The sequence below is a fragment of the Drosophila biarmipes genome, chromosome 2L (genome assembly GCF_025231255.1).
Source record: "Drosophila biarmipes strain raj3 chromosome 2L, RU_DBia_V1.1, whole genome shotgun sequence".
Lineage (NCBI taxonomy): Eukaryota > Metazoa > Arthropoda > Insecta > Diptera > Drosophilidae > Drosophila > Drosophila biarmipes.
The window spans coordinates 5,393,515-5,415,068 of NC_066612.1; the positions used below are offsets into that span (position 1 = coordinate 5,393,515).

A 21,554-nucleotide genomic window follows, 5' to 3' on the forward strand; every position below is an offset into this window, starting at 1 on the left:
TAACTAGTACTTAGTTAAGCTCTGTCTTCTTATGATAAAAAGTAGTTGTCCTTCAAAATATCATATGTCATATGTTTCAAAATCCAGAACCTATAGATCAGTCAAATGTCAGACAGAGACAGCCAGCTGTTACTTCATCAAAAGTGAAAATTTGTTTTTCCTTGTGTCTTCGAAATGCTGTAATAGCCATTTCGAATTACTGGCCAAATGATTTCATACACAAATACCTTTGTGGCCGAGACATATGCGTGGCAAGCTATTAAATAGAAAATAGAATTAGACTGTTCGAATTCGTTGTCGACTCATATACATGGGCGAAAATATTTCGAATATGTTTTAAAAATAACCAAAGACATTAGAAAGAGATCGCCAGTACATATACTTTATATCTACATATGTGTGCCATGCGGTAGCATGAGCCGAAAGCTCTCGAATCAACCAAATACATATACACAGTTTCGAAATAATTTCGAGAATTTTAAAAATAACGCATTCGTTGAAAGTTAGCGTCGAATCGAATCGAATCAGATTGTCGATAGGCGATTTCGTGTGGATTGTCGAAAATCGTTGGCCAGCCGAGGTTAAGCACAAGGAATCATTGCGATCTCGTAAATCGGTCGTACTAGAACACGCCACCTTATCGAGTTAGCGGTTAAACTAATCCGAACACGCGTTTCGAAACCCAAACCGGTAATAGAACTTTTCCTGGTCCTGGTAGAGTGAGTGAGTTGTGGTGACAGTTCAAGACCTGAGAAAAAAAAATTCAAAATTTTTAGAAAATACTCAACGGTTCAATAACCGGTTCGATTTTATTCACAAAAAACCTGGAGGAAAATACGCCGAAATTTGATTGAAAATCGAACGTTACGTAACGAAAACCAACGCCCCGCAAATTCGTACATATACAACTGCCTACATATATTCCTGATGTATATATACAAATCCGTATCGGATCCGTGATCTATATTTAGGCGACAACCCACACAATTCACTTGTTGTCTGTTTATAACAGAAACAACAACACAAACACCGACGAGGCCTAATTAACTTTGAGGTGTGAGATACAATCGAAGCATTTGAATAGGCGCTCACACATAAATATCCGGTTACGCTAGCGGGAATTTCGAAAACGCGAATCGGGAAATATGCTCATATTTGGAAATCGAAATGAAATTTCGAAATCTCAATCACACACACACGTACAACTTTTGTTGTGTCTGCTCTTGCTGCCGCTGTCAAAATGGGTCAAAAGCATAAAAACCAAAATATCAGACTTCGAAAAAAGAAGAAATGGAACGAAATAATAATGCTGATTTTGTTTTGTGTATCTTTGCAGGGAAGTTTTGGGCTCACGACGCGATTAACTAAGAAATTTTGAAAAGTCCCAATAATATTATTTCACGAGTTTTTAAGTTTCTAAACGAAATTTAATCAAGATGCCGAAGCCAATCCCAAATCAGGAGGATGAGGATCCCACCCCCTACTTGTTCGTGTCTCTGGAGCAGAGGCGTATCGATCAATCGAAACCCTATGACTCCAAGAAGTCGTGCTGGATTCCCGACGAGAAGGAGGGTTATCTCCTTGGTGAGATCAAGGCCACCAAGGGCGATATCGTCTCCGTCGGTCTGCAGGGTGGAGAGGTAATAACATCGTCTATGGGAGGAGACATCATCAAAGAACGATTCATCAAAATCGGTTATTGGAGTAAGCCTCTAAAGGGTCTTTCCAAAGAGGTCGTCCCTTGTTATCTCTGGACAAATTCTTTTTGGTACTAAAAAAAGGGTTTATCAATGGGTAGCAATGAGCGGCAGCTTGAAAGTCACCCGAGAAACTTCAATAACCCCCCTATGTAGCCAAGAAAACCAGAAAAGAAACTATAGATTCCACCCATCATATACGATTAGGTACGAGATATTAAATCCGAGAAGGTGGAAAAAGTGAATCCACCAAAATTCGAAAAAATCGAAGATATGGCCGACATGACCGTGCTGAACACTCCTTGTGTGTTGCACAATCTGCGCCAGCGTTACTATGCTAAGCTCATCTACGTAAGTGCTGTACTGCCAGAAACTCACTAATATTTGGGTATCTCTTCTTCTCTCTCTCAACCTCACACAAAATCGAACTGCTAACCCCAACGTCTAACCAACCAAAAATTGTACAAAAACTAAACATAACCAATCGAACTGAATCCGACGAATCGAACGAATATGACAATCGAAAACGACACAGACACGAGACTTAAAGAAAGATCTGCTCCAGCAAGTGAACCCTCCGAAATACGAAAAAGCCGAGGATATGTCCAACTTGACATACCTTAACGACGCCTCTGTGCTCCATAACTTGAGACAGCGGTACTACAACAAGCTGATCTACGTAAGTAAATGCCGAACCAGGGTGGCACACCAATATGCGTTCTATGTTTTTACCCAGCCGCTTACCCACACTCACATTTGGTAGAACCTCAGAAAGACATCTCCAAATTATTCAAAATTGCATTAGAGCTCTACAGCAACTAGTCTCTAATCCAAGCCTGACAATACCTAACGCAATCGAGTAGACTGCTAACCCTATCATTGGCTCCCTTTTCGAAATTACCACACCCATCAAACTGATCATTAAAGCCCTGGAAAATTCTAATCCCAGCTAAACCCTCATTTCCTGTGACGTGCGCACTAACCAAGCCTCTATTAAAAATCAATCTTGGCCGTCCAGTCGGATGAACCGCACAACTGGAAACCAAACGGTTCTACACACAGCACCACAAACACCACACAAGCAAAGCCACAAGAATTGGTCCTCAACATACAAAGAAAGCCGAGCTGAAAAACTCCCCTAAACAGATCCATCAACCACATTACCCCAATCAAAACAGAAAAACTTTAAACAAGTATCCTGCCAAACATCGTAGTTAGTTCTTACTTATAACCAAAACCGAACACCAAAAACTGGTAGACCAAAAGACAACCGAAACTGTTACTAAAAGTTGTATTTTTACGAAAAACTCTTTCTAACGTTACCTCTGTCTAAGGAGGGTTTAAGAGCTCTTTGAAAAACAGAGAACTGAAGAGGCTCTAAATCCAACTACTCCAAAACTAACTTTCCAAAAAAGCTAACCAAGATGATCGTCAGAAGAATTCTTCACCGTATTAACCACCGAACTCTTTCAAATCTCCGAAACACAGACCTACTCCGGTCTTTTCTGCGTTGCCATCAACCCTTACAAGCGCTACCCCGTGTATACCAACCGTTGCGCTAAGATGTACCGTGGCAAGCGCCGTAATGAGGTGCCCCCCCATATTTTCGCCATCTCTGACGGTGCCTACGTCGACATGTTGACCAACCACGTGAATCAATCTATGTTGATCACCGGTGAGTCTGGTGCCGGAAAGACTGAGAACACCAAGAAGGTCATTGCGTACTTCGCCACCGTCGGTGCCTCCAAGAAGACCGATGAGGCCGCCAAGAACAAGGGCTCCCTGGAAGATCAGGTTGTGCAGACCAACCCTGTGCTTGAGGCTTTCGGTAACGCCAAGACCGTGCGTAACGATAACTCGTCTCGTTTCGTAAGTACCACTCACCTATTGAAATGAGATCTTATCTTAATAAAATATATCTTCCCCCAATAACCCAGGGTAAATTCATCCGTATCCACTTCGGCCCCACTGGTAAACTGGCTGGTGCTGATATTGAGACCTGTGAGTTTCCACTTACCCTTGGAGAACCTCTATGACTTGGATTCTAACCTGACATCCTTACCCTTACAGATCTGCTGGAGAAGGCCCGTGTCATCTCCCAGCAGTCCCTGGAGCGTTCCTACCACATCTTCTACCAGATCATGTCTGGCTCCGTTCCCGGTGTTAAAGGTATACAATCGCCTCACTCACCCATCCAGACATCCCTCATCCAGAGAATCATCGAACTATCTATAGTTCTTCTTAAATCTCTTCTAGTTGTTGTTTAGGTTCAATACACACACACAAATGAACACAAAACACAACACACACACACCCACACACACACACATACCAATTCGATATTGATACCATAGATTAATCAATGTACTTTCTATATACACATTATCTGTCTAGACATTTGTCTGTTGACCGATAACATCTACGATTACCACATTGTCTCCCAGGGCAAGGTCACTGTAGCCAGTATCGATGATGCTGAGGAGTTCTCCCTCACCGATGTAATTGCCCTATCCTTATTTGAATCTAAATTTCGTTTTATATTGTTGATATTGACACTTAGATACTTATTACTTATTTGGCTAAACTACTACTATTGAAATATTGCAATCAATTTTAGAGCAACTTATGGCTAGTTGGTTAACTATATTATTGCGTACCGCTATCGTATCGTAAATGGATTAGGCCAACCCCCTATCCGCTTAGCTGTAGACCCCAATACTATGCCAAGAAACATCCCGAGGATCGGATAATTGGAGTTCATAGTAGAAAGCTTTCACTTAGACCCCCGCCCCCTGCCCCGTCCACATCCACAAAGGTCCTAACACATTTCACACCCAACTAACCCTTCAGAACCCTTCAAGAAGACCACTATTGAACATATTTTTGTTTCTACCTCTTCCACATACCTCCCACCAAATACCAACAACACACAACCACTTCTCTCATAACTATCGTACTCTGTTGTTCGCATATATACCGCATATGTATCTCTAAAGAATACTGCCTGCTTTCGAACAACATTTACGATTACCGCATTGTCTCGCAAGGCAAAACCACCATACCAAGCGTCAACGATGGCGAGGAATGGGTCGCCGTGGATGTAAGGCCATACAGAACATGGTTACTTGTCTGCATTTCCGTACTACCCACGAAAACATAACCCCCAGTCCATAACTCCTAACTTCCCTATGTGTTGTGCCCTCAATGTCGCTCAATCCGCCTACTATTGTACATATATGTATGTACGCATCTCCGTGTCCTAAACTCCATGTCCTGGTCATGATCGAAATTCATAATGCCTATCAAGCTAGCCACAGCCCAAAGCATAATATAGCTCTAATCCTAATATAAAACCTAATCAACTTGAACAGAATAGTAACTGTTAGGTAGGTAGGGTGTAGGAACTTACCATTACACATACGTACATTTTGTTTTAAACGCTATATGATCGAGTCTTTTTGTTCGCGTAACGTAGAGATGGTATTTCTGGGCCAACATATTGGCGATTATCCAGGCATTTGCCAGGGCAAAACGCGGATACCCGGTGTCAACGATGGGGAAGAATTTGAGTTAACTGACGTAAGTTGTGGTGCAGGTCCAGTGTTTCCCAACCAAAACCCAACTCCAACTCGAAACTTTTGTAAAAAGATATCTTCTCTATCAGTGTTACGTATTACCTTTTTTTCTCTTTTTTTATCAACTCCACTGATGATGTTTGACAATGATCCGAGCACGATCTTATCGATCTCTCGCTCTATGTAGTGACGGCTATGATCTCTGTGTACATATGGTTAACTTTCAAATGTTATTCCGGAATTATCTTGAGTTACTGCGCTCTCTCTCTCTCTATCACTTTCTCCGTATTTCTTCTACCAGTTTTTCCAGTTTCCCACGTAGTCTTGCACCACAATCCCGAATTCCGCTTGTACCATACACAAAAGCCACCAAATAGTCCCAAAAATCCCGCAGCTGGGAGCAGGAATGAGTATCTCTGTTGACCGAACACCGAATCCATACAGTTGATTTACTTTCGACTTCTCGCTTGACACCGGGTTGTACTTGAATTGCCATTGAGAGAGATGAAAGCCTGCTCCTGGCTGGGAAAGAATGCACAAGGATAATGCCCGAATCGAAGATACTATAAACATTCACACCAGAAAACACTCCAAAAACACACACAGCATAAAGCATAAAGCACATGTGCATCGAATATGAGATACCCTAGGCTTAGAGCATAAGTTCTGTTCTTCTTGCTAAACCAAAGAAAACCTCTCTTCCGACTATGTGTATGTAGACATGTGCTTCCTCTCCGATAACATTTACGACTACTATAACGTATCCCAGGGTAAAGTCACTGTACCCAACATGGATGACGGTGAGGAATTCCAGCTTGCAGATGTAAGTGGTCGCCAAACCAAAGACACGCACACCAGAACCTACACACCTCACCCAAGCACACACACACACCCACACTCGCAGACACATAGATACTTCCCGCAAGATATGTGCATCCGATATCGGTAACGTCTGAACGACAAGGAACCCACGAACCGATGAGCTATACCAACCACACCAAAACCAAAACAGATATATTTTGTGTGTTCTGTGATTATCCATTTTTTCTACATGTTTTTTTCCTAATTGTTACCCAATTTTCGGTTCCCACAAGGGATCACATAGAGAGTAAGAATGATGGAATGGCGAATGTCGCAACCCCTGCCCGAAAAAGCATCCTAGGGATCGGTCTCTGAGCCGATGCTCTGTCAATTTCTTTGTCTGTACCTGTACCTAATACGAATGGCCCGACAAGATCGATTGGAATGAAACTGCATCATGTTATCCTAAGAAATTCATAGTTATAGATCAAAAAGTGTGTGTGAATACTCCCTGAATTGTACCTGGCAAGGACACTATGTACAAATTCAAGTTGAATCCTTTATAATGAAACTTTTTGTGTATAACGGCCACTGACTGACTCGAGAGCCGGCTTTACCAAAACTGGTTGATAGTTAAGCACGCAAACCTCCTACGAAATCATTAAGAATATTCCTATTTTTTCATGTGTCTTGTTAGTGTGTAAGCAACCCGGCAAATCACGTGTTTCCCAATGATTCCGGAATACTTAAGCCACCACCCTGGTAAACCTAGCTATAGAACCAGTTCTGTAGGACTACTAACCCAGCTGCTCGTAAGAACTTTTGGTAACTTGTAGTGAAATTGTTTCGAGCATGTCAAGCATGATTTACTAGATGTAAGCTACACTCAACCACAGAAAAAATGCTCAAGAACAAACCCAAATAACGCCAATAAAAGCCAGTTAACAAAAAGTAATCATTTAAGAGGTTTTCCCATACTAAAGTACCACATTTCTTTGCCACCCCCAACCAACTTTTCGACCTATAGCAAGCCTTCGACATCCTGGGCTTCACCAAGCAGGAGAAGGAGGATGTGTACAGGATCACCGCCGCTGTCATGCACATGGGTGGCATGAAGTTCAAGCAACGTGGTCGTGAGGAGCAGGCTGAGCAGGACGGTGAGGAGGAGGGTGGCCGTGTGTCCAAGCTGTTCGGCTGCGACACCGCCGAGCTCTACAAGAACTTGCTGAAGCCCCGCATCAAGGTCGGAAACGAGTTCGTCACCCAGGGCCGTAACGTCCAGCAGGTCACCAACTCGATCGGTGCCCTCTGCAAGGGTGTGTTCGATCGTCTGTTCAAGTGGCTGGTGAAGAAGTGTAACGAGACTCTGGATACCCAGCAGAAGCGTCAGCACTTCATTGGTGTACTGGATATTGCTGGTTTTGAGATCTTCGACGTGAGTATCGGACGGATCGGGGGACTTGGTCGGGCTTCAATCTTCTCAAGGAGATCACTTTTGTGTTCTCCTTGTGGGATTCTAGTCTGTCCTAGCTGATGATGATCTAGTTCAAGTCATCTTAATGATTGAGCTGATATCATCTCCAGCTGACCTGCTAACACGTCTTTTAAAGTTTAGCTAGGGACTCAGAATCAGAATCAGAATCACTCGGGGGACCTCCATAGGTGCAACCTATCTTCGCACTTGAACGCCCACAAAAACCACACAAAGATACACCTTAGCACTATGCGTAGATACCTTATATGATCTGCATATTTTACCGTGTAAATATTCTTGAATAACTCCAAATGTAGTACAACGGCTTCGAGCAATTGTGTATTAACTTCACCAATGAGAAACTGCAGCAGTTCTTTAACCATATCATGTTCGTCATGGAGCAAGAGGAATACAAGAAGGAGGGTATTAACTGGGACTTTATCGATTTCGGTATGGACTTGCTGGCCTGTATCGATCTGATTGAAAAGGTGCTTAATAGTTTCAACTCCAACCATGTTTATCTCCTTGATATGTGTACCTTATTTTGTGTGTTCTTGAAAAAAACGCACCAAAGTATTTTCTGTTTGTTATGTCATGTTATAGCACTTTCAATCGATCCTTTAGATATGAGCCTAGTCTGCGGATGGGTATCCGCCAGAGTGATCTCAGGTAAACCGTAAACTATAGAATGAGTGTGTTCTGAATGTCAGGGAATCTTGTCGGCATGCCCCACCCAAGCACTGGTTATTTATGTGTTGAATATGTACTCATCCCATCAATCCACGCCATTTCCCCCCAAAAATATGATATCTAGTACAACGGTTTCGAGCAACTGTGTATTAACTTCACCAACGAGAAGTTGCAACAATTCTTCAACCATCACATGTTCGTTTTGGAGCAAGAAGAATACAAGAGGGAAGGCATTGACTGGGCCTTCATCGATTTCGGTATGGACTTGTTGGCCTGTATCGATCTGATTGAAAAGGTTCGTCTCCTCGCAACCAAACCTCCAAAATTATCCGCCCTCGCTCGTATTTCTATCTCACATATGTATAAATATGTTTATTTTTAAAGTGTTTGGCGAATCCCTCGATGGCAAATCATCTAAAACTGATGATCCCAGAGGGGGCTAGCCTCTATATATATATTTATTGTTACAGTCATGCGGAGAAGTGCGCCCATAAGCGTTTTCTAGCTCCATATATATATGTTATAAGCACCCACCCACACATCCATGTCATTTTTATGCAGAATGAAGAACCCCCAGAAAGAGTTCGAGGGAAAACAGAAAGTAACTAACCCAACGAAAATCAGACATTGAAAACAACATCCAAATTAACACCGCTTTATTATTACGTTACATATTGTTCCGTTCCACGATCTAGTACAACGGTTTCGAACAATTGTGCATCAATTTCACTAACGAAAAACTACAACAATTCTTCAATCATCACATGTTCGTTTTGGAACAAGAAGAATACCAACGCGAAGGGATCGAATGGACCTTCATTGATTTCGGCATGGATCTGCAAATGTGTATTGATCTGATCGAAAAGGTACAGACGCGGCCACAACTATCTATCAGAGCAGATAGCCCAAGCTGACCATAAAACAATAATACACACTTGCGATTAAAGTGCACCCCGAAGAATGATCTAATCAGTAATGCAATCTAATCGATATTAATTTCCATTAACTTAGTTGTAAGATCGCCTAAAGCTAAACAAGCACCAACAGTTAATGCATTTGCAACTTTACGACTCACCACTAAACTTGTAAGGGGTAAGTTCTATGTACTAATGTGTTCTGTAAGTCGTATATTAGTCGAGCGTTATGCCGCTTATATAAGTATTGTCTTTTAAAAACTGAGTACTACTTTAGTTTAATTGCGTGCTTTTACTAGAACAACAAATTTCAGAAGACCCAGAGAATCAGCGACAGAAGACTAATCGAAGGAACTTTGCTTTCTCTCAATCTCTAGCCCATGGGTATCCTGTCCATCCTGGAGGAAGAGTCTATGTTCCCCAAGGCCACCGATCAGACCTTCTCGGAGAAGCTGACCAACACCCATTTGGGCAAGTCGGCTCCATTCCAGAAGCCCAAGCCTCCAAAGCCCGGCCAGCAGGCTGCCCACTTCGCCATCGGCCATTACGCCGGTTGTGTGTCCTACAACATCACCGGTTGGTTGGAGAAGAACAAGGATCCCCTGAACGACACCGTTGTCGACCAGTTCAAGAAGTCGCAGAACAAGCTGCTGATCGAGATCTTCGCCGATCACCCCGGACAGTCGGGCGGCGGTGAGCAGGCCAAGGGAGGTCGTGGCAAGAAGGGCGGTGGCTTCGCTACCGTCTCGTCGGCCTACAAGGAGCAGTTGAACAGCTTGATGACCACCCTGCGTTCGACTCAGCCTCACTTCGTCCGTTGCATCATTCCCAACGAGATGAAGCAGCCTGGTGTGGTTGATGCCCACTTGGTCATGCACCAGCTGACCTGTAACGGTGTGCTTGAAGGTATCCGTATTTGCCGTAAGGGCTTCCCCAACAGGATGGTGTACCCCGACTTCAAGATGCGGTACGTATGGGTTCCGGGGGGTCTTAGGTCTCTACTTTTCAAATTTCGAACTTTATACTTAAATTTTAGAACATAGTTATTACACTAGCGCACCTAGACTTAGAATCGAATACAGTTGAGCACTTTTGGTATCTTGTACATTCACCAGTTAGCTAGCACCTAGGTGTAAGACATTAAGTATCGATCGATTATTAACTTGTCAATTGTAATACTCAACTATAGTTACATGATTCTGGCACCTGCCATCATGGCGGCCGAAAAGGTGGCCAAGAATGCTGCCGCAAAGTGCTTGGAAGCCGTCGGACTGGACCCCGATATGTACCGCATTGGTCACACCAAGGCACGCTTTCCTTTTTTAATATTCACCTTTCGTCTTGCAAGCGAATGTCCTCACTCCAATTGTATGACTAGTGTATCTTTCGATTGAATCCCCACTTGTTTCTCCTCGTTGTATGTACCATATGTACCATGTATTAGCAAATCAACTCCAGTTCCAGTTCCAGTTCCAGTGCTGTGTTAGGTGTATCTCCGTCTTAAGTCTCACTGTGTGTATCACGATTTGTTCTGAATATGGAATCAAAAACGAACTATACATCCTGACAGGTACCAGATCCTGAACCCCCGTGGCATTAAGGACCTCGATTGTCCAAAGAAAGCCTCCAAGGTTCTGATCGAGTCCACCGAGCTGAACGAGGACCTTTACCGTCTGGGTCACACCAAGGCATGAAATGATCTTTTATTACCTAAGCTTAATCTGGCAAAGCAACTTCAAAATTGTTTATCATCACAGACACTTATGAGTGGATGGCTCAGTAGTAGTTTTATGTAGTCAATAATATCTTGATACGGTGCTCGAGAAAACCTCAACGGGAGAGCTACCCAATATGAAAATTCACAACATACTTTACACTTCACACACCCGAAAAGACATGGTTGGCAAGTCACAACTGTACCGAGTGGGTACGATGGTATAAATATTTCCATATTGCAGCTATCAAATCCTGAACCCGGGTGGCATTGTTGGCGTCGAAGATCCCAAAAAGTGTGGATCCCTCATTTTGGAATCCACCTCCTTGGATCCCGATATGTACCGCATTGGACACACCAAGGCAGATAACCGTTCCAATCCGTTTCGAAGTTTCATGCATTTTGAACTTATTTCTTTCTTTCTGCTCCACCCCCTCAACTAGTAGTTTTTGAAATCTATCCCCTTCACACTCGACGAATACCACACAGCTCGTATTCGAATCCAATAAACTTGTCTGAACTTCACTCGTATCTCAAACGCCGTTCAGAGGCAATACGAGCCCAAAGCATCCACAAGAAATACAATATACAAAAACAGAATCCAAAAGATTTCAGGCGCCCTTTAGGTAAACAGCAACATAACCCTACTAAGGGCGCTCAGTTCAAATTCAGCACTTCTATCCATACTCCCGGAAATGATATGATATGAAATCCCACTTCAACATGCACACACACACACACAAACATGTAGACACGAACACCGATACACTCGTATAATCCCAAGCATGGGTTCGAACGTATTATCGTACCTTTGTTCCTCTTTGAGTCTTTATTGTTAAGAGTTCAGATCAACTGTAACTAACACTAGACCTTAAGCTAGACGTACTAAACCATAATTAGATACTTGAAATTCTGTAGTATCATTTAATGTTGATTATCATCATATATATGTGAACATATAGCTACCAAATCCTGAACCCCAAGGGCATTAAGGGCCTCGACTGTCCCAAGAAATGCACGAAAATTCTGATCGAGTCCACCGAACTGAACGATGATCAGTACCGTTTGGGTAACACAAAGGCACGCACAACCAATCATATTTTCTTCCCCTGAAATACTTCAAAAACTCCTTTTGTCTATGGCTCCGAAACTGATGTCCAGACTCTCATTTACACGTTGCACTTTGAAAACAGTAAACACTCATGGAGTCGGACCCTGTCGAGATGCAAACTAAGCAAAAAGCCTAGAGTCTCGGGCCGGGAACACTCTGTTCGCATGTCCTTTTTCTCTTTCTCTATAAGTTGGCCTGCGATTAGAAGGACTTACCCGACATACAGCAAACCAGATCCTTACCAAAATCCAAGCCTCACAACAAAAACCTTTGCAAAAAGGAAACCACAACCCCACCCTTCCAAAACCCCCCTAATTGGTGTCAACCTTTTATTTTAGTAGTAACGTACCTAGACGTAACTCTACTACTCCCTAGTCATTAGTTAATTAATCTAACCCCCACCTAAAACCAATACAAATTTAGTTAGTACGTATGCAATCTTATACTAACCCAATCGTTTGAAACAAATTAATACAATACCTTCAAACTACAAAACCCCCATACAGCTACAAGATCATGTGCCCCAAGCAATTGAAGGGCGTTGATAAAGACAAAAAGGCCACTGAAATAATCATTAAGTTTATCGATTTGCCCGAAGATCAGTACCGTTTGGGTAACACAAAGGTATATGACCGACAATATATCTTAAACATTCATTCACAATACTATGCAATCCGCACTTCTTCTTTCTCACACCACATCATCTGCACACCTTCGAAGATACATTTTCCGGATCGGCTTTTCCTAAACCAATCATGACAACATTTCCAGCTGCTAGTACACGGCTTTTGTCAAGGATTGGGTTAGGGATCGTTTGGGTCTGGAGACTTTATCTCGCCTATCTTAGTCTCATCTGAGTGTTATCATCTGCCTGCACCTAAACCCCATTTGCATCCCTTTACTGACACCATCTATATGTTATTGTTCTTGGTCTGTGATTCTATGTACCTTTCTGTGTTCTTGTTTGTACCATCCAACCTCTATCTATCCCAGTTCAACCTGTCCAAAAGTGTTTTTGAAGAACCGCTTAAGCGAAGCAAAAAAAAAGAACGAACCTCTACTCTCTGAATGAGTTTCCCCCAGAAGCTCCCAGAATGTGCTGGTTCCGCTTAGTGCACGCGCTCTTCAGTAGACGGCACCAACAGAATGCTAACTTATACTTTCTTTTCCCTACCCAAAAACCACCTCCAAACACGAAAAAAACAGGTGTTCTTCCGCGCCGGTGTCCTGGGTCAGATGGAGGAGTTCCGTGATGAGCGTCTGGGCAAGATCATGTCCTGGATGCAGGCCTGGGCCCGTGGTTACCTGGCCCGTAAGGGCTTCAAGAAGCTCCAGGAGCAGCGCGTCGCCCTCAAGGTTGTCCAGCGCAACCTGCGCAAGTACCTGCAGCTCCGTACCTGGCCCTGGTACAAACTGTGGCAGAAGGTCAAGCCCCTCCTCAACGTCAGCCGTATCGAGGATGAGATTGCCGTGAGTATAGTCTCGGGTATTTATGGTTTTGGTTTCGGTTCGGCGGCGGTGAACTTGGACAGGACCAGTTGCCGGTGACAATCATCCATTCGGACGCAGTGTAGCCCTGGGGTGTCCATTCCATTTGATCATTGTCTGGGGTAATTGGATGAGTCAAAGCAGCTGCACAGCCAACTCAATCTTATTTTAGCCAATACCCATAAACATTGTTTCGATGCGAAATTCTTGCGCTTAATTAAGCACACATCTTAATACCTGCAGCATGAGCTGCATACCCATTCGAGCAACCTCCCCCCCATCCTTTTTGAATAACCCAAGAGCCACCCACCCACTGGCAGCTGCTCGAACATATCGATACGATCTGATTCCAATCGCCGGGGTAGCCAAAAATAGATGCTGTCATAATCTCCCCGCACTTTCGGGCCAAATGTGGCCTCTGTTTTCGCTGGAATCCAACAAGCAACAGCCAACAGCTCTTCACCTCTCACATTCCCAAGTGTACGTGGCACATACAATGTGCCTGCTTGCAAATAGTTTTGCAAAAATTATGAGTGCTTCTATTCTTGGCCCTGCCACATAGCTGGGGATTTGGTTTTTTTAAGAGCCACAATTAGTTTGCCAATTAGCTTGCTAATTAAATAATAAAAAATGCCTCGAGAAGATGCCCACGTATAGTTCCGATCCGCGATGAGTAATTTAACATGCATATACCAATACGCACAGGGATCTATATATAAGCAGAATACTTAAGATGGTACACCTGCTGGTAGCGCCGCACAAGTGCGACTTGATAGGCCCCATACCAGGGCAGTATAGCCCCATACCATGGCGATTCGTGAATTATGATGGCTATACCTCCTGAGCAAGGCGATTACACAGATGCCAAGTGGCATGGGCATGGGCATGGCAGCAGCTGCCATATATCGCTGCTCTGCTCTGGTGCCATTCATTGGTTCAGTTCTGTTCAGTTCTGCTCGCATCGGGGCGTTTTTGCTAATTTTATAGCCAAAGTGGCCCAGTGCATTTGCAGCAGCCATTCCAGTTGTATTTGACCAGTCGCCGTCGCGGTAACGGGTACCACACACAAAAAATCGAACCCCCAACGAAGAACCAAACGAACTGAGGAGATCCCTTAGCTAGCTAGCTTATCTAGGCGGATAGGAGTTATTTAAGAAGTGACTAGCCCTTTTAGAAAGAGCTTAGAGAAAGTGATTTAGCGCCATGGCGGATGAAAAGAAAGCCAAGAAAACGAAAAAATCCACCGAAGCAACCACACCCAGTGCCACCGAGGAAGCCGCTCCGGCTGAGGCTGCCCCACCGGCAGAAGCTGCTCCACCGGAGGCTGCTCCCCAGCCCGAGCCTGCCGCCGTCGAACCACCAAAAGCCCAGCCCCCAGCTGAGGAGGTCAGCTCCTCGGGCACATCCTTTACTAACCCATCGAATGCCTCTAATGACTTGCAGCGTCTGGAGGAGAAGGCCAAGAAGGCTGAGGAACTGCATGCCGCTGAAGTGAAAGTGCGCAAGGAGCTGGAGGCCCTCAACGCCAAGCTGTTGGCTGAGAAGACCGCTCTGCTCGACTCCCTGTCCGGTGAGAAGGGTGCCCTGCAGGACTACCAGGAGCGCAACGCCAAGTTGACCGCCCAGAAGAACGACCTCGAGAACCAGCTGCGCGTAAGTATCCCATTAATATTGGAACTATTAAAAACGGCCATTTATGCGATGGCATCAATCCAAGTGGAAGCAGCGAAATTGATCAGAGGCAATCGAGCATGAAAGTTGCTCGGCTATTTCTGGCCATTTGCGCTGTTTTGCGCTAAATTTAGGAGTGACCAATCACCTAGGTACTCAGCCAATTAACATGAACCCCTCCCCCTATCTCGTTTTCAATAGGATATCCAAGAGCGCCTGACTCAGGAGGAGGATGCCCGCAACCAGCTGTTCCAGCAGAAGAAGAAGGCCGACCAGGAGATCTCTGGCCTGAAGAAGGACATCGAGGATCTGGAATTGAACGTCCAGAAGGCCGAGCAGGACAAGGCCACCAAGGATCACCAGATCCGCAACTTGAACGACGAGATCGCCCACCAGGATGAGCTCATCAACAAGTTGAACAAGGAGAAGAAGATGCAGGGCGAGTCCAACCAGAAGACCGGTGAGGAACTGCAGGCCGCCGAGGACAAGATCAACCACTTGAACAAGGTTAAGGCCAAGCTCGAGCAGACCCTCGACGAGCTGGAGGACTCCCTCGAGCGCGAGAAGAAGGTGCGCGGCGATGTTGAGAAGTCCAAGCGCAAGGTTGAGGGCGACCTCAAGCTCACCCAGGAGGCTGTCGCCGATCTGGAGCGCAACAAGAAGGAGCTGGAGCAGACCATCCAGCGCAAGGACAAGGAGCTGTCCTCCATCACCGCCAAGCTCGAGGACGAGCAGGTCGTTGTGCTGAAGCACCAGCGCCAGATCAAGGAGCTGCAGGCCCGCATCGAAGAGCTGGAGGAGGAGGTCGAGGCTGAGCGCCAGGCCCGCGCCAAGGCTGAGAAGCAGCGCGCCGATCTGGCCCGCGAGCTGGAGGAGCTGGGCGAGCGTCTGGAGGAGGCTGGCGGTGCCACCTCTGCCCAGATCGAGCTCAACAAGAAGCGCGAGGCTGAGCTGAGCAAGCTGCGTCGCGATCTTGAGGAGGCCAACATCCAGCACGAGTCCACCCTGGCTAACCTGCGCAAGAAGCACAACGATGCCGTCGCCGAGATGGCCGAGCAGGTTGACCAGCTCAACAAGCTGAAGGCTAAGTGAGTACCTTTCGATAGTATTAGACCACTTGCTAGCTTTTTCAGGTGCATCAGCGAAACTATCAAAACAGAGAGAAGAATCTGGGAGTGATATACACCCCACTTTTTCGAAGATCTTGGTTAACGAACCCCCATAGCTAATAGATATGTGATCTTTCTTTCACCCACTTTTGCTAATCCAGGGCCGAGCACGATCGCCAGACTTGCCACAATGAGCTGAATCAGACTCGTACCGCCTGCGATCAGTTGGGTCGCGATAAGGTAATATGTCGTGATAACTGGCGCCCAAAAAGGGACGCCCAGCGATCCACACATATACAGAATGACACTGAACACGCATGTTCCAACCAAATAAAGCAATCACACAACTACGTACAATTAAACTACGTCCGTGTGACATCCTCTAAATGACCATCTCTCTCTGTCTAATCAAAGTGATAAAAAGGTTTCTTGAAAAGGGTTCAACGCAAGGATATTTGCAAGTCGCTCGCTTCTCGCCTCTGTATCTGTCTCTGTCTTTCTATCCCCCCACAAAACATGAACTAACCCGTGAAATACGATCCTCTGTGTCTATCTATCTATGTCTAAACCAGGGCTGAGAAGGAGAAGAACGAGTACTACGGCCAGTTGAACGATCTGCGCGCCGGTGTCGACCACATTACCAACGAGAAGGTATTACAATTGATCTATCTCACTATATAAGCGTTAAATGCTCTCTCAACGCGATGCTGTAAATTAAAATGCTGAAATTTCTAGTTCTTGCCACGTCTACATCTGTGTATAGTATCAACGTAGTTGCAGTGCAACCACACCGACAACCCCTAGAAAAAGAAAAAAAAAAGAAAATTATGTAAAAACTAAAACGACCCCCTTGAGTAACCTCCAAGCTTGATCTACTAAACCCCCAATGCCTTGTACAGCACTGGACACGAAACCAAAATGCCAACACACTCACAACCAATGAAGGAGAAACTAATCCAATTCCGAAACTAATCGATCTATACCAATTTCAAACCCAAACAGGCTGCCCAGGAGAAGATCGCCAAGCAGCTGCAGCACACCCTCAACGAGGTGCAGTCGAAACTGGATGAGACCAACAGGACTCTGAACGACTTCGATGCCAGCAAGAAGAAGCTGTCCATTGAGAACTCCGACCTGCTCCGCCAGCTGGAGGAGGCTGAGTCCCAGGTGTCCCAGCTGTCCAAGATCAAGATCTCCCTGACCACCCAGTTGGAGGATACCAAGCGTCTGGCCGACGAGGAGTCGCGCGAGCGTGCCACCCTTTTGGGCAAGTTCCGCAACCTGGAGCACGACCTGGACAATCTGCGCGAGCAGGTTGAGGAGGAGGCTGAGGGCAAGGCCGATCTGCAGCGCCAGCTGAGCAAGGCCAACGCTGAGGCCCAGGTCTGGCGTAGCAAGTACGAGTCCGATGGCGTTGCCCGCTCCGAGGAGCTGGAGGAGGCCAAGAGGAAGCTGCAGGCCCGTCTCGCCGAGGCTGAGGAGACCATCGAGTCCCTCAACCAGAAGTGCATTGGCCTGGAGAAGACCAAGCAGCGTCTGTCCACCGAGGTGGAGGATCTCCAGCTGGAGGTCGACCGCGCCAACGCCATTGCCAACGCCGCCGAGAAGAAGCAGAAGGCCTTCGACAAGATCATCGGCGAGTGGAAGCTCAAGGTCGACGATCTGGCCGCCGAGCTGGATGCCTCCCAGAAGGAGTGCCGCAACTACTCCACCGAGTTGTTCCGTCTTAAGGGCGCCTACGAGGAGGGCCAGGAGCAGCTGGAGGCTGTGCGTCGTGAGAACAAGAACCTGGCTGATGAGGTCAAGGATCTGCTCGACCAGATCGGTGAGGGTGGCCGCAACATCCATGAGATCGAGAAGGCCCGCAAGCGCCTGGAGGCTGAGAAGGACGAGCTCCAGGCCGCCCTTGAGGAGGCTGAGGCTGCTCTCGAGCAGGAGGAGAACAAGGTGCTGCGCGCCCAGCTGGAGCTGTCCCAGGTCCGCCAGGAGATCGACCGCCGCATCCAGGAGAAGGAGGAGGAGTTCGAGAACACCCGCAAGAACCACCAGCGTGCCCTCGACTCCATGCAGGCTTCCCTCGAAGCCGAGGCCAAGGGCAAGGCTGAGGCCCTGCGCATGAAGAAGAAGCTGGAGGCTGACATCAACGAGCTTGAGATTGCTCTGGATCACGCCAACAAGGTGAGTTTAATAAAAAAATGGTTTTCCTCTCTTTGGGAGAGATATTGCCAAAAACTACTTCGAGCGAGAGCAAAAAGCAAGATGGCGAACTCTCCGAACTAAACAAAGAGACCAAAAAGCAAGATGGCGTACTCGCCAAAACAGAAAAAGAGAGCCAAAAGCAATACGGCGAACTCTCATCAAATTGGAATTTCAACTAAATCAATTTTTTCTTTCCTATTCTAGGCTAACGCCGAGGCCCAGAAGAACATCAAGCGTTACCAGCAGCAGCTGAAGGACATCCAGACTGCCCTCGAGGAGGAGCAGCGCGCCCGCGACGATGCCCGCGAACAGCTGGGTATCTCCGAGCGTCGTGCCAACGCCCTCCAGAACGAACTGGAGGAGTCCCGCACTCTGCTGGAGCAGGCCGACCGCGGCCGTCGCCAGGCCGAGCAGGAGCTGGCCGATGCCCACGAGCAGCTGAACGAGGTGTCCGCCCAGAACGCCTCCATCTCCGCTGCCAAGAGGAAGCTGGAGTCCGAGCTGCAGACCCTGCACTCCGACTTGGACGAGCTCCTCAACGAAGCCAAGAACTCCGAGGAGAAGGCCAAGAAGGCCATGGTCGATGCCGCCCGTTTGGCCGATGAGCTCCGCGCTGAGCAGGATCATGCCCAGACCCAGGAGAAATTGAGGAAGGCCCTCGAGCAGCAGATCAAGGAACTGCAGGTCCGTTTGGACGAGGCCGAGGCCAACGCCCTCAAGGGAGGCAAGAAGGCCATCCAGAAGCTGGAGCAGCGCGTCCGCGAGCTCGAGAACGAGCTTGATGGTGAGCAGAGGAGGCACGCCGATGCCCAGAAGAACCTGCGCAAGTCCGAGCGTCGCGTCAAGGAGCTGAGCTTCCAGTCCGAGGAGGACCGCAAGAACCACGAGCGCATGCAGGATCTGGTCGACAAGCTGCAACAGAAGATCAAGACATACAAGAGGCAGATCGAGGAGGCCGAGGAGATCGCCGCCCTCAACCTGGCCAAATTCCGCAAGGCTCAGCAGGAGCTGGAGGAGGCCGAGGAGCGTGCCGATCTGGCCGAGCAGGCCATCAGCAAATTCCGCGCCAAGGGACGTGCCGGTTCTGTCGGTCGTGGTGCCAGCCCAGCGGTAAGTTTCGACTAGAACCCTAAATGCCCTTCATCATCATACCCCTAGTCCCTATAGACCCTATGATTCTCCCTCTTGAGAAAAGAAAATATCAAAACCCCCTTGAACTTCTCTCAATCGAAACACCACTGAGCCCTCATTTTGCTGCAATAGCGATCATGATCATTCACGTTCTCTCGAGATCAGATCAGTTGATGAATAATTTGTATATTCTTCCCTTTCATATTGCGCGCGTATGCTCTGCTTCCTCTCACGAATACAGATCTAAATCTGAGGCAACACCACCAAGTGAAAAAATCTATATAGCGATCCAATTATGGTTCATTTACGATAATGAGAGAACAAAAACCATGCAAAGAGAATTATAGCTTATAAGAATTATTATAAAATAAATACTAATAACAATAATATAGTTGCATCATACGACATTCGCTAGCAGAAAAAATGTAAAAATTAGAAGCCACCCAGAAATCAGAAATCAATGGATCAAATTCATCGAGTACCAACCAAGAATGCGTTCATTTTGACAGAAAACCAAACGAAAAGCAAAAAAAAAGAATTACAAATAAACAAGCAAGCAACCAACAGCAGCACCAGGCTAAATCAATCGAACTGCTTTCTCTACCACCATTTAAAAAAATCAATACTATTCTTCCACTATATTATTATAAACTGTATTTGTACATGTGTACTGCAGCCGACAGCGTCAAAGGGCCGCAAGAGCGCGCTGCTGGAGCAGTAGAAACTTTTCTGAAACATTTGTAAGTGGACGTGTTCGTGCACGTCTTGACCCGTTCTTGTTGTGTCGGAACTCTTCCCTCCCACTCCCTCACACACATGTCAGTCAGTCAACCGCAGCTCATCTCGTTGTCTCGCTCACTCGTTCGTTCGTTGTCGCTAGTCAAACTCATTCGTTACGTTTTTTCGTCTCGTTCTCGTACTCGTCAAGCGTTCTCGCTTCTCTCTCATACGACACTCGTTCCCCAAAAAAGACATTCTCTCTCTCGAAGAGCACCTACTTTAGCTCAATTCGTACCTGGTTACCGTTATTCTTCATCCCTGCTCTCGCTGGCACTACGAAACGTGCTCAGCGAGTGCTGGGCGTTCTCGTTATCGTTCTATCCCTGTGCAGTCGATCCAACCTGGCGACTCGTCCCAATCCCCGGCATGTTTTAATATGGTAGTTCTTCATCAACTAATCCTTATTACCTTTTTTATCTCTCTTCCACAGCCCCGTGCGACGTCCGTTAGGCCACAATTCGACGGATTGGCCTTCCCACCAAGATTCGACCTTGCTCCTGAAAACGAATTCTAAATGCCATTTCATTTTTTAATTTATTTTAAATGATATTTCATAATGATTATGTTTATGATTTTAATTTAATTTCTTATTTTAAAAACAAAATAATAAAATTATAACAAAATATATATCGAAAACGACGGGAGGCAAACCACCACCACCAACGCCAAATGCACTTAGGCAAAAAATGAAATCAAATAACAACTATCGATCACCAAAATCGATTACATACATAAGTGAACAGTAACAGGCTTTTGTGTAAGCGCGACATTTGCCCTGGGAACACTGCTAGCTGGACCTGTATTTGTATTTGTATTTATATATTTTTATACAACTTTCGAAATGCATTCAACCAACTAACTATCAAAGAGCCAAATCGATCCTCAATCCAACACCATGAGATCTATCGATCGCGAAATGAGAGAGCCCCGTCAAAGTGAAGGCCCCGCGGCGGTGTCCGCCGGTAAATGTCGCCCGCTGTTCGAATATTTTGCTCTATATGTACTCTCAATCACTTTTGTCATACAGACCAGACAAGACGTACGGACGACACGAGCTAAATGCACTGCGCTTATGTTTATGTTTAACTTTGACTCTATCAAGCAATGATAAAGAGATAAGATCATCACTCGACACTAAATGAAAAGTATACAAAAAAGGAACAAAATAAATGTAAATCAATTTAAGCAATGTGTTTTATT

General features: G+C 45.9%; 1 protein-coding gene across 27 annotated transcripts; it reads left to right on the top strand.

Moving 5' to 3' along the window:
- The first annotated feature begins 573 nt into the window (after positions 1–573).
- Positions 574–21,539, top strand: LOC108033871 (myosin heavy chain, muscle). Of its 27 annotated transcripts, none has more exons than XM_017108517.3 (18): positions 574–690; positions 1,337–1,640; positions 2,233–2,376; positions 3,186–3,566; positions 3,635–3,698; positions 3,768–3,866; positions 4,092–4,195; positions 7,101–7,508; positions 8,362–8,532; positions 9,529–10,118; positions 11,828–11,945; positions 13,183–13,446; positions 14,908–15,117; positions 15,337–16,223; positions 16,817–16,895; positions 17,247–18,422; positions 18,648–19,553; positions 20,785–21,539. In XM_017108517.3, the coding sequence occupies exons 2-18, from the start codon at positions 1,437–1,439 to the stop codon at positions 20,866–20,868; spliced, it is 5,889 nt and encodes a 1,962-aa protein (XP_016964006.1). In that variant the 5' UTR covers positions 574–690; positions 1,337–1,436; the 3' UTR covers positions 20,869–21,539. The 27 variants fall into 27 exon arrangements, with proteins under 27 accessions (XP_016964006.1, XP_016964177.1, XP_016964185.1 ...); XM_017108688.3 differs by lacking the exon at positions 574–690 and adding an exon at positions 20,251–20,314; XM_017108696.3 differs by lacking the exons at positions 574–690; positions 11,828–11,945 and adding exons at positions 12,483–12,600; positions 20,251–20,314.
- The last annotated feature ends 15 nt before the right edge of the window (positions 21,540–21,554 follow it).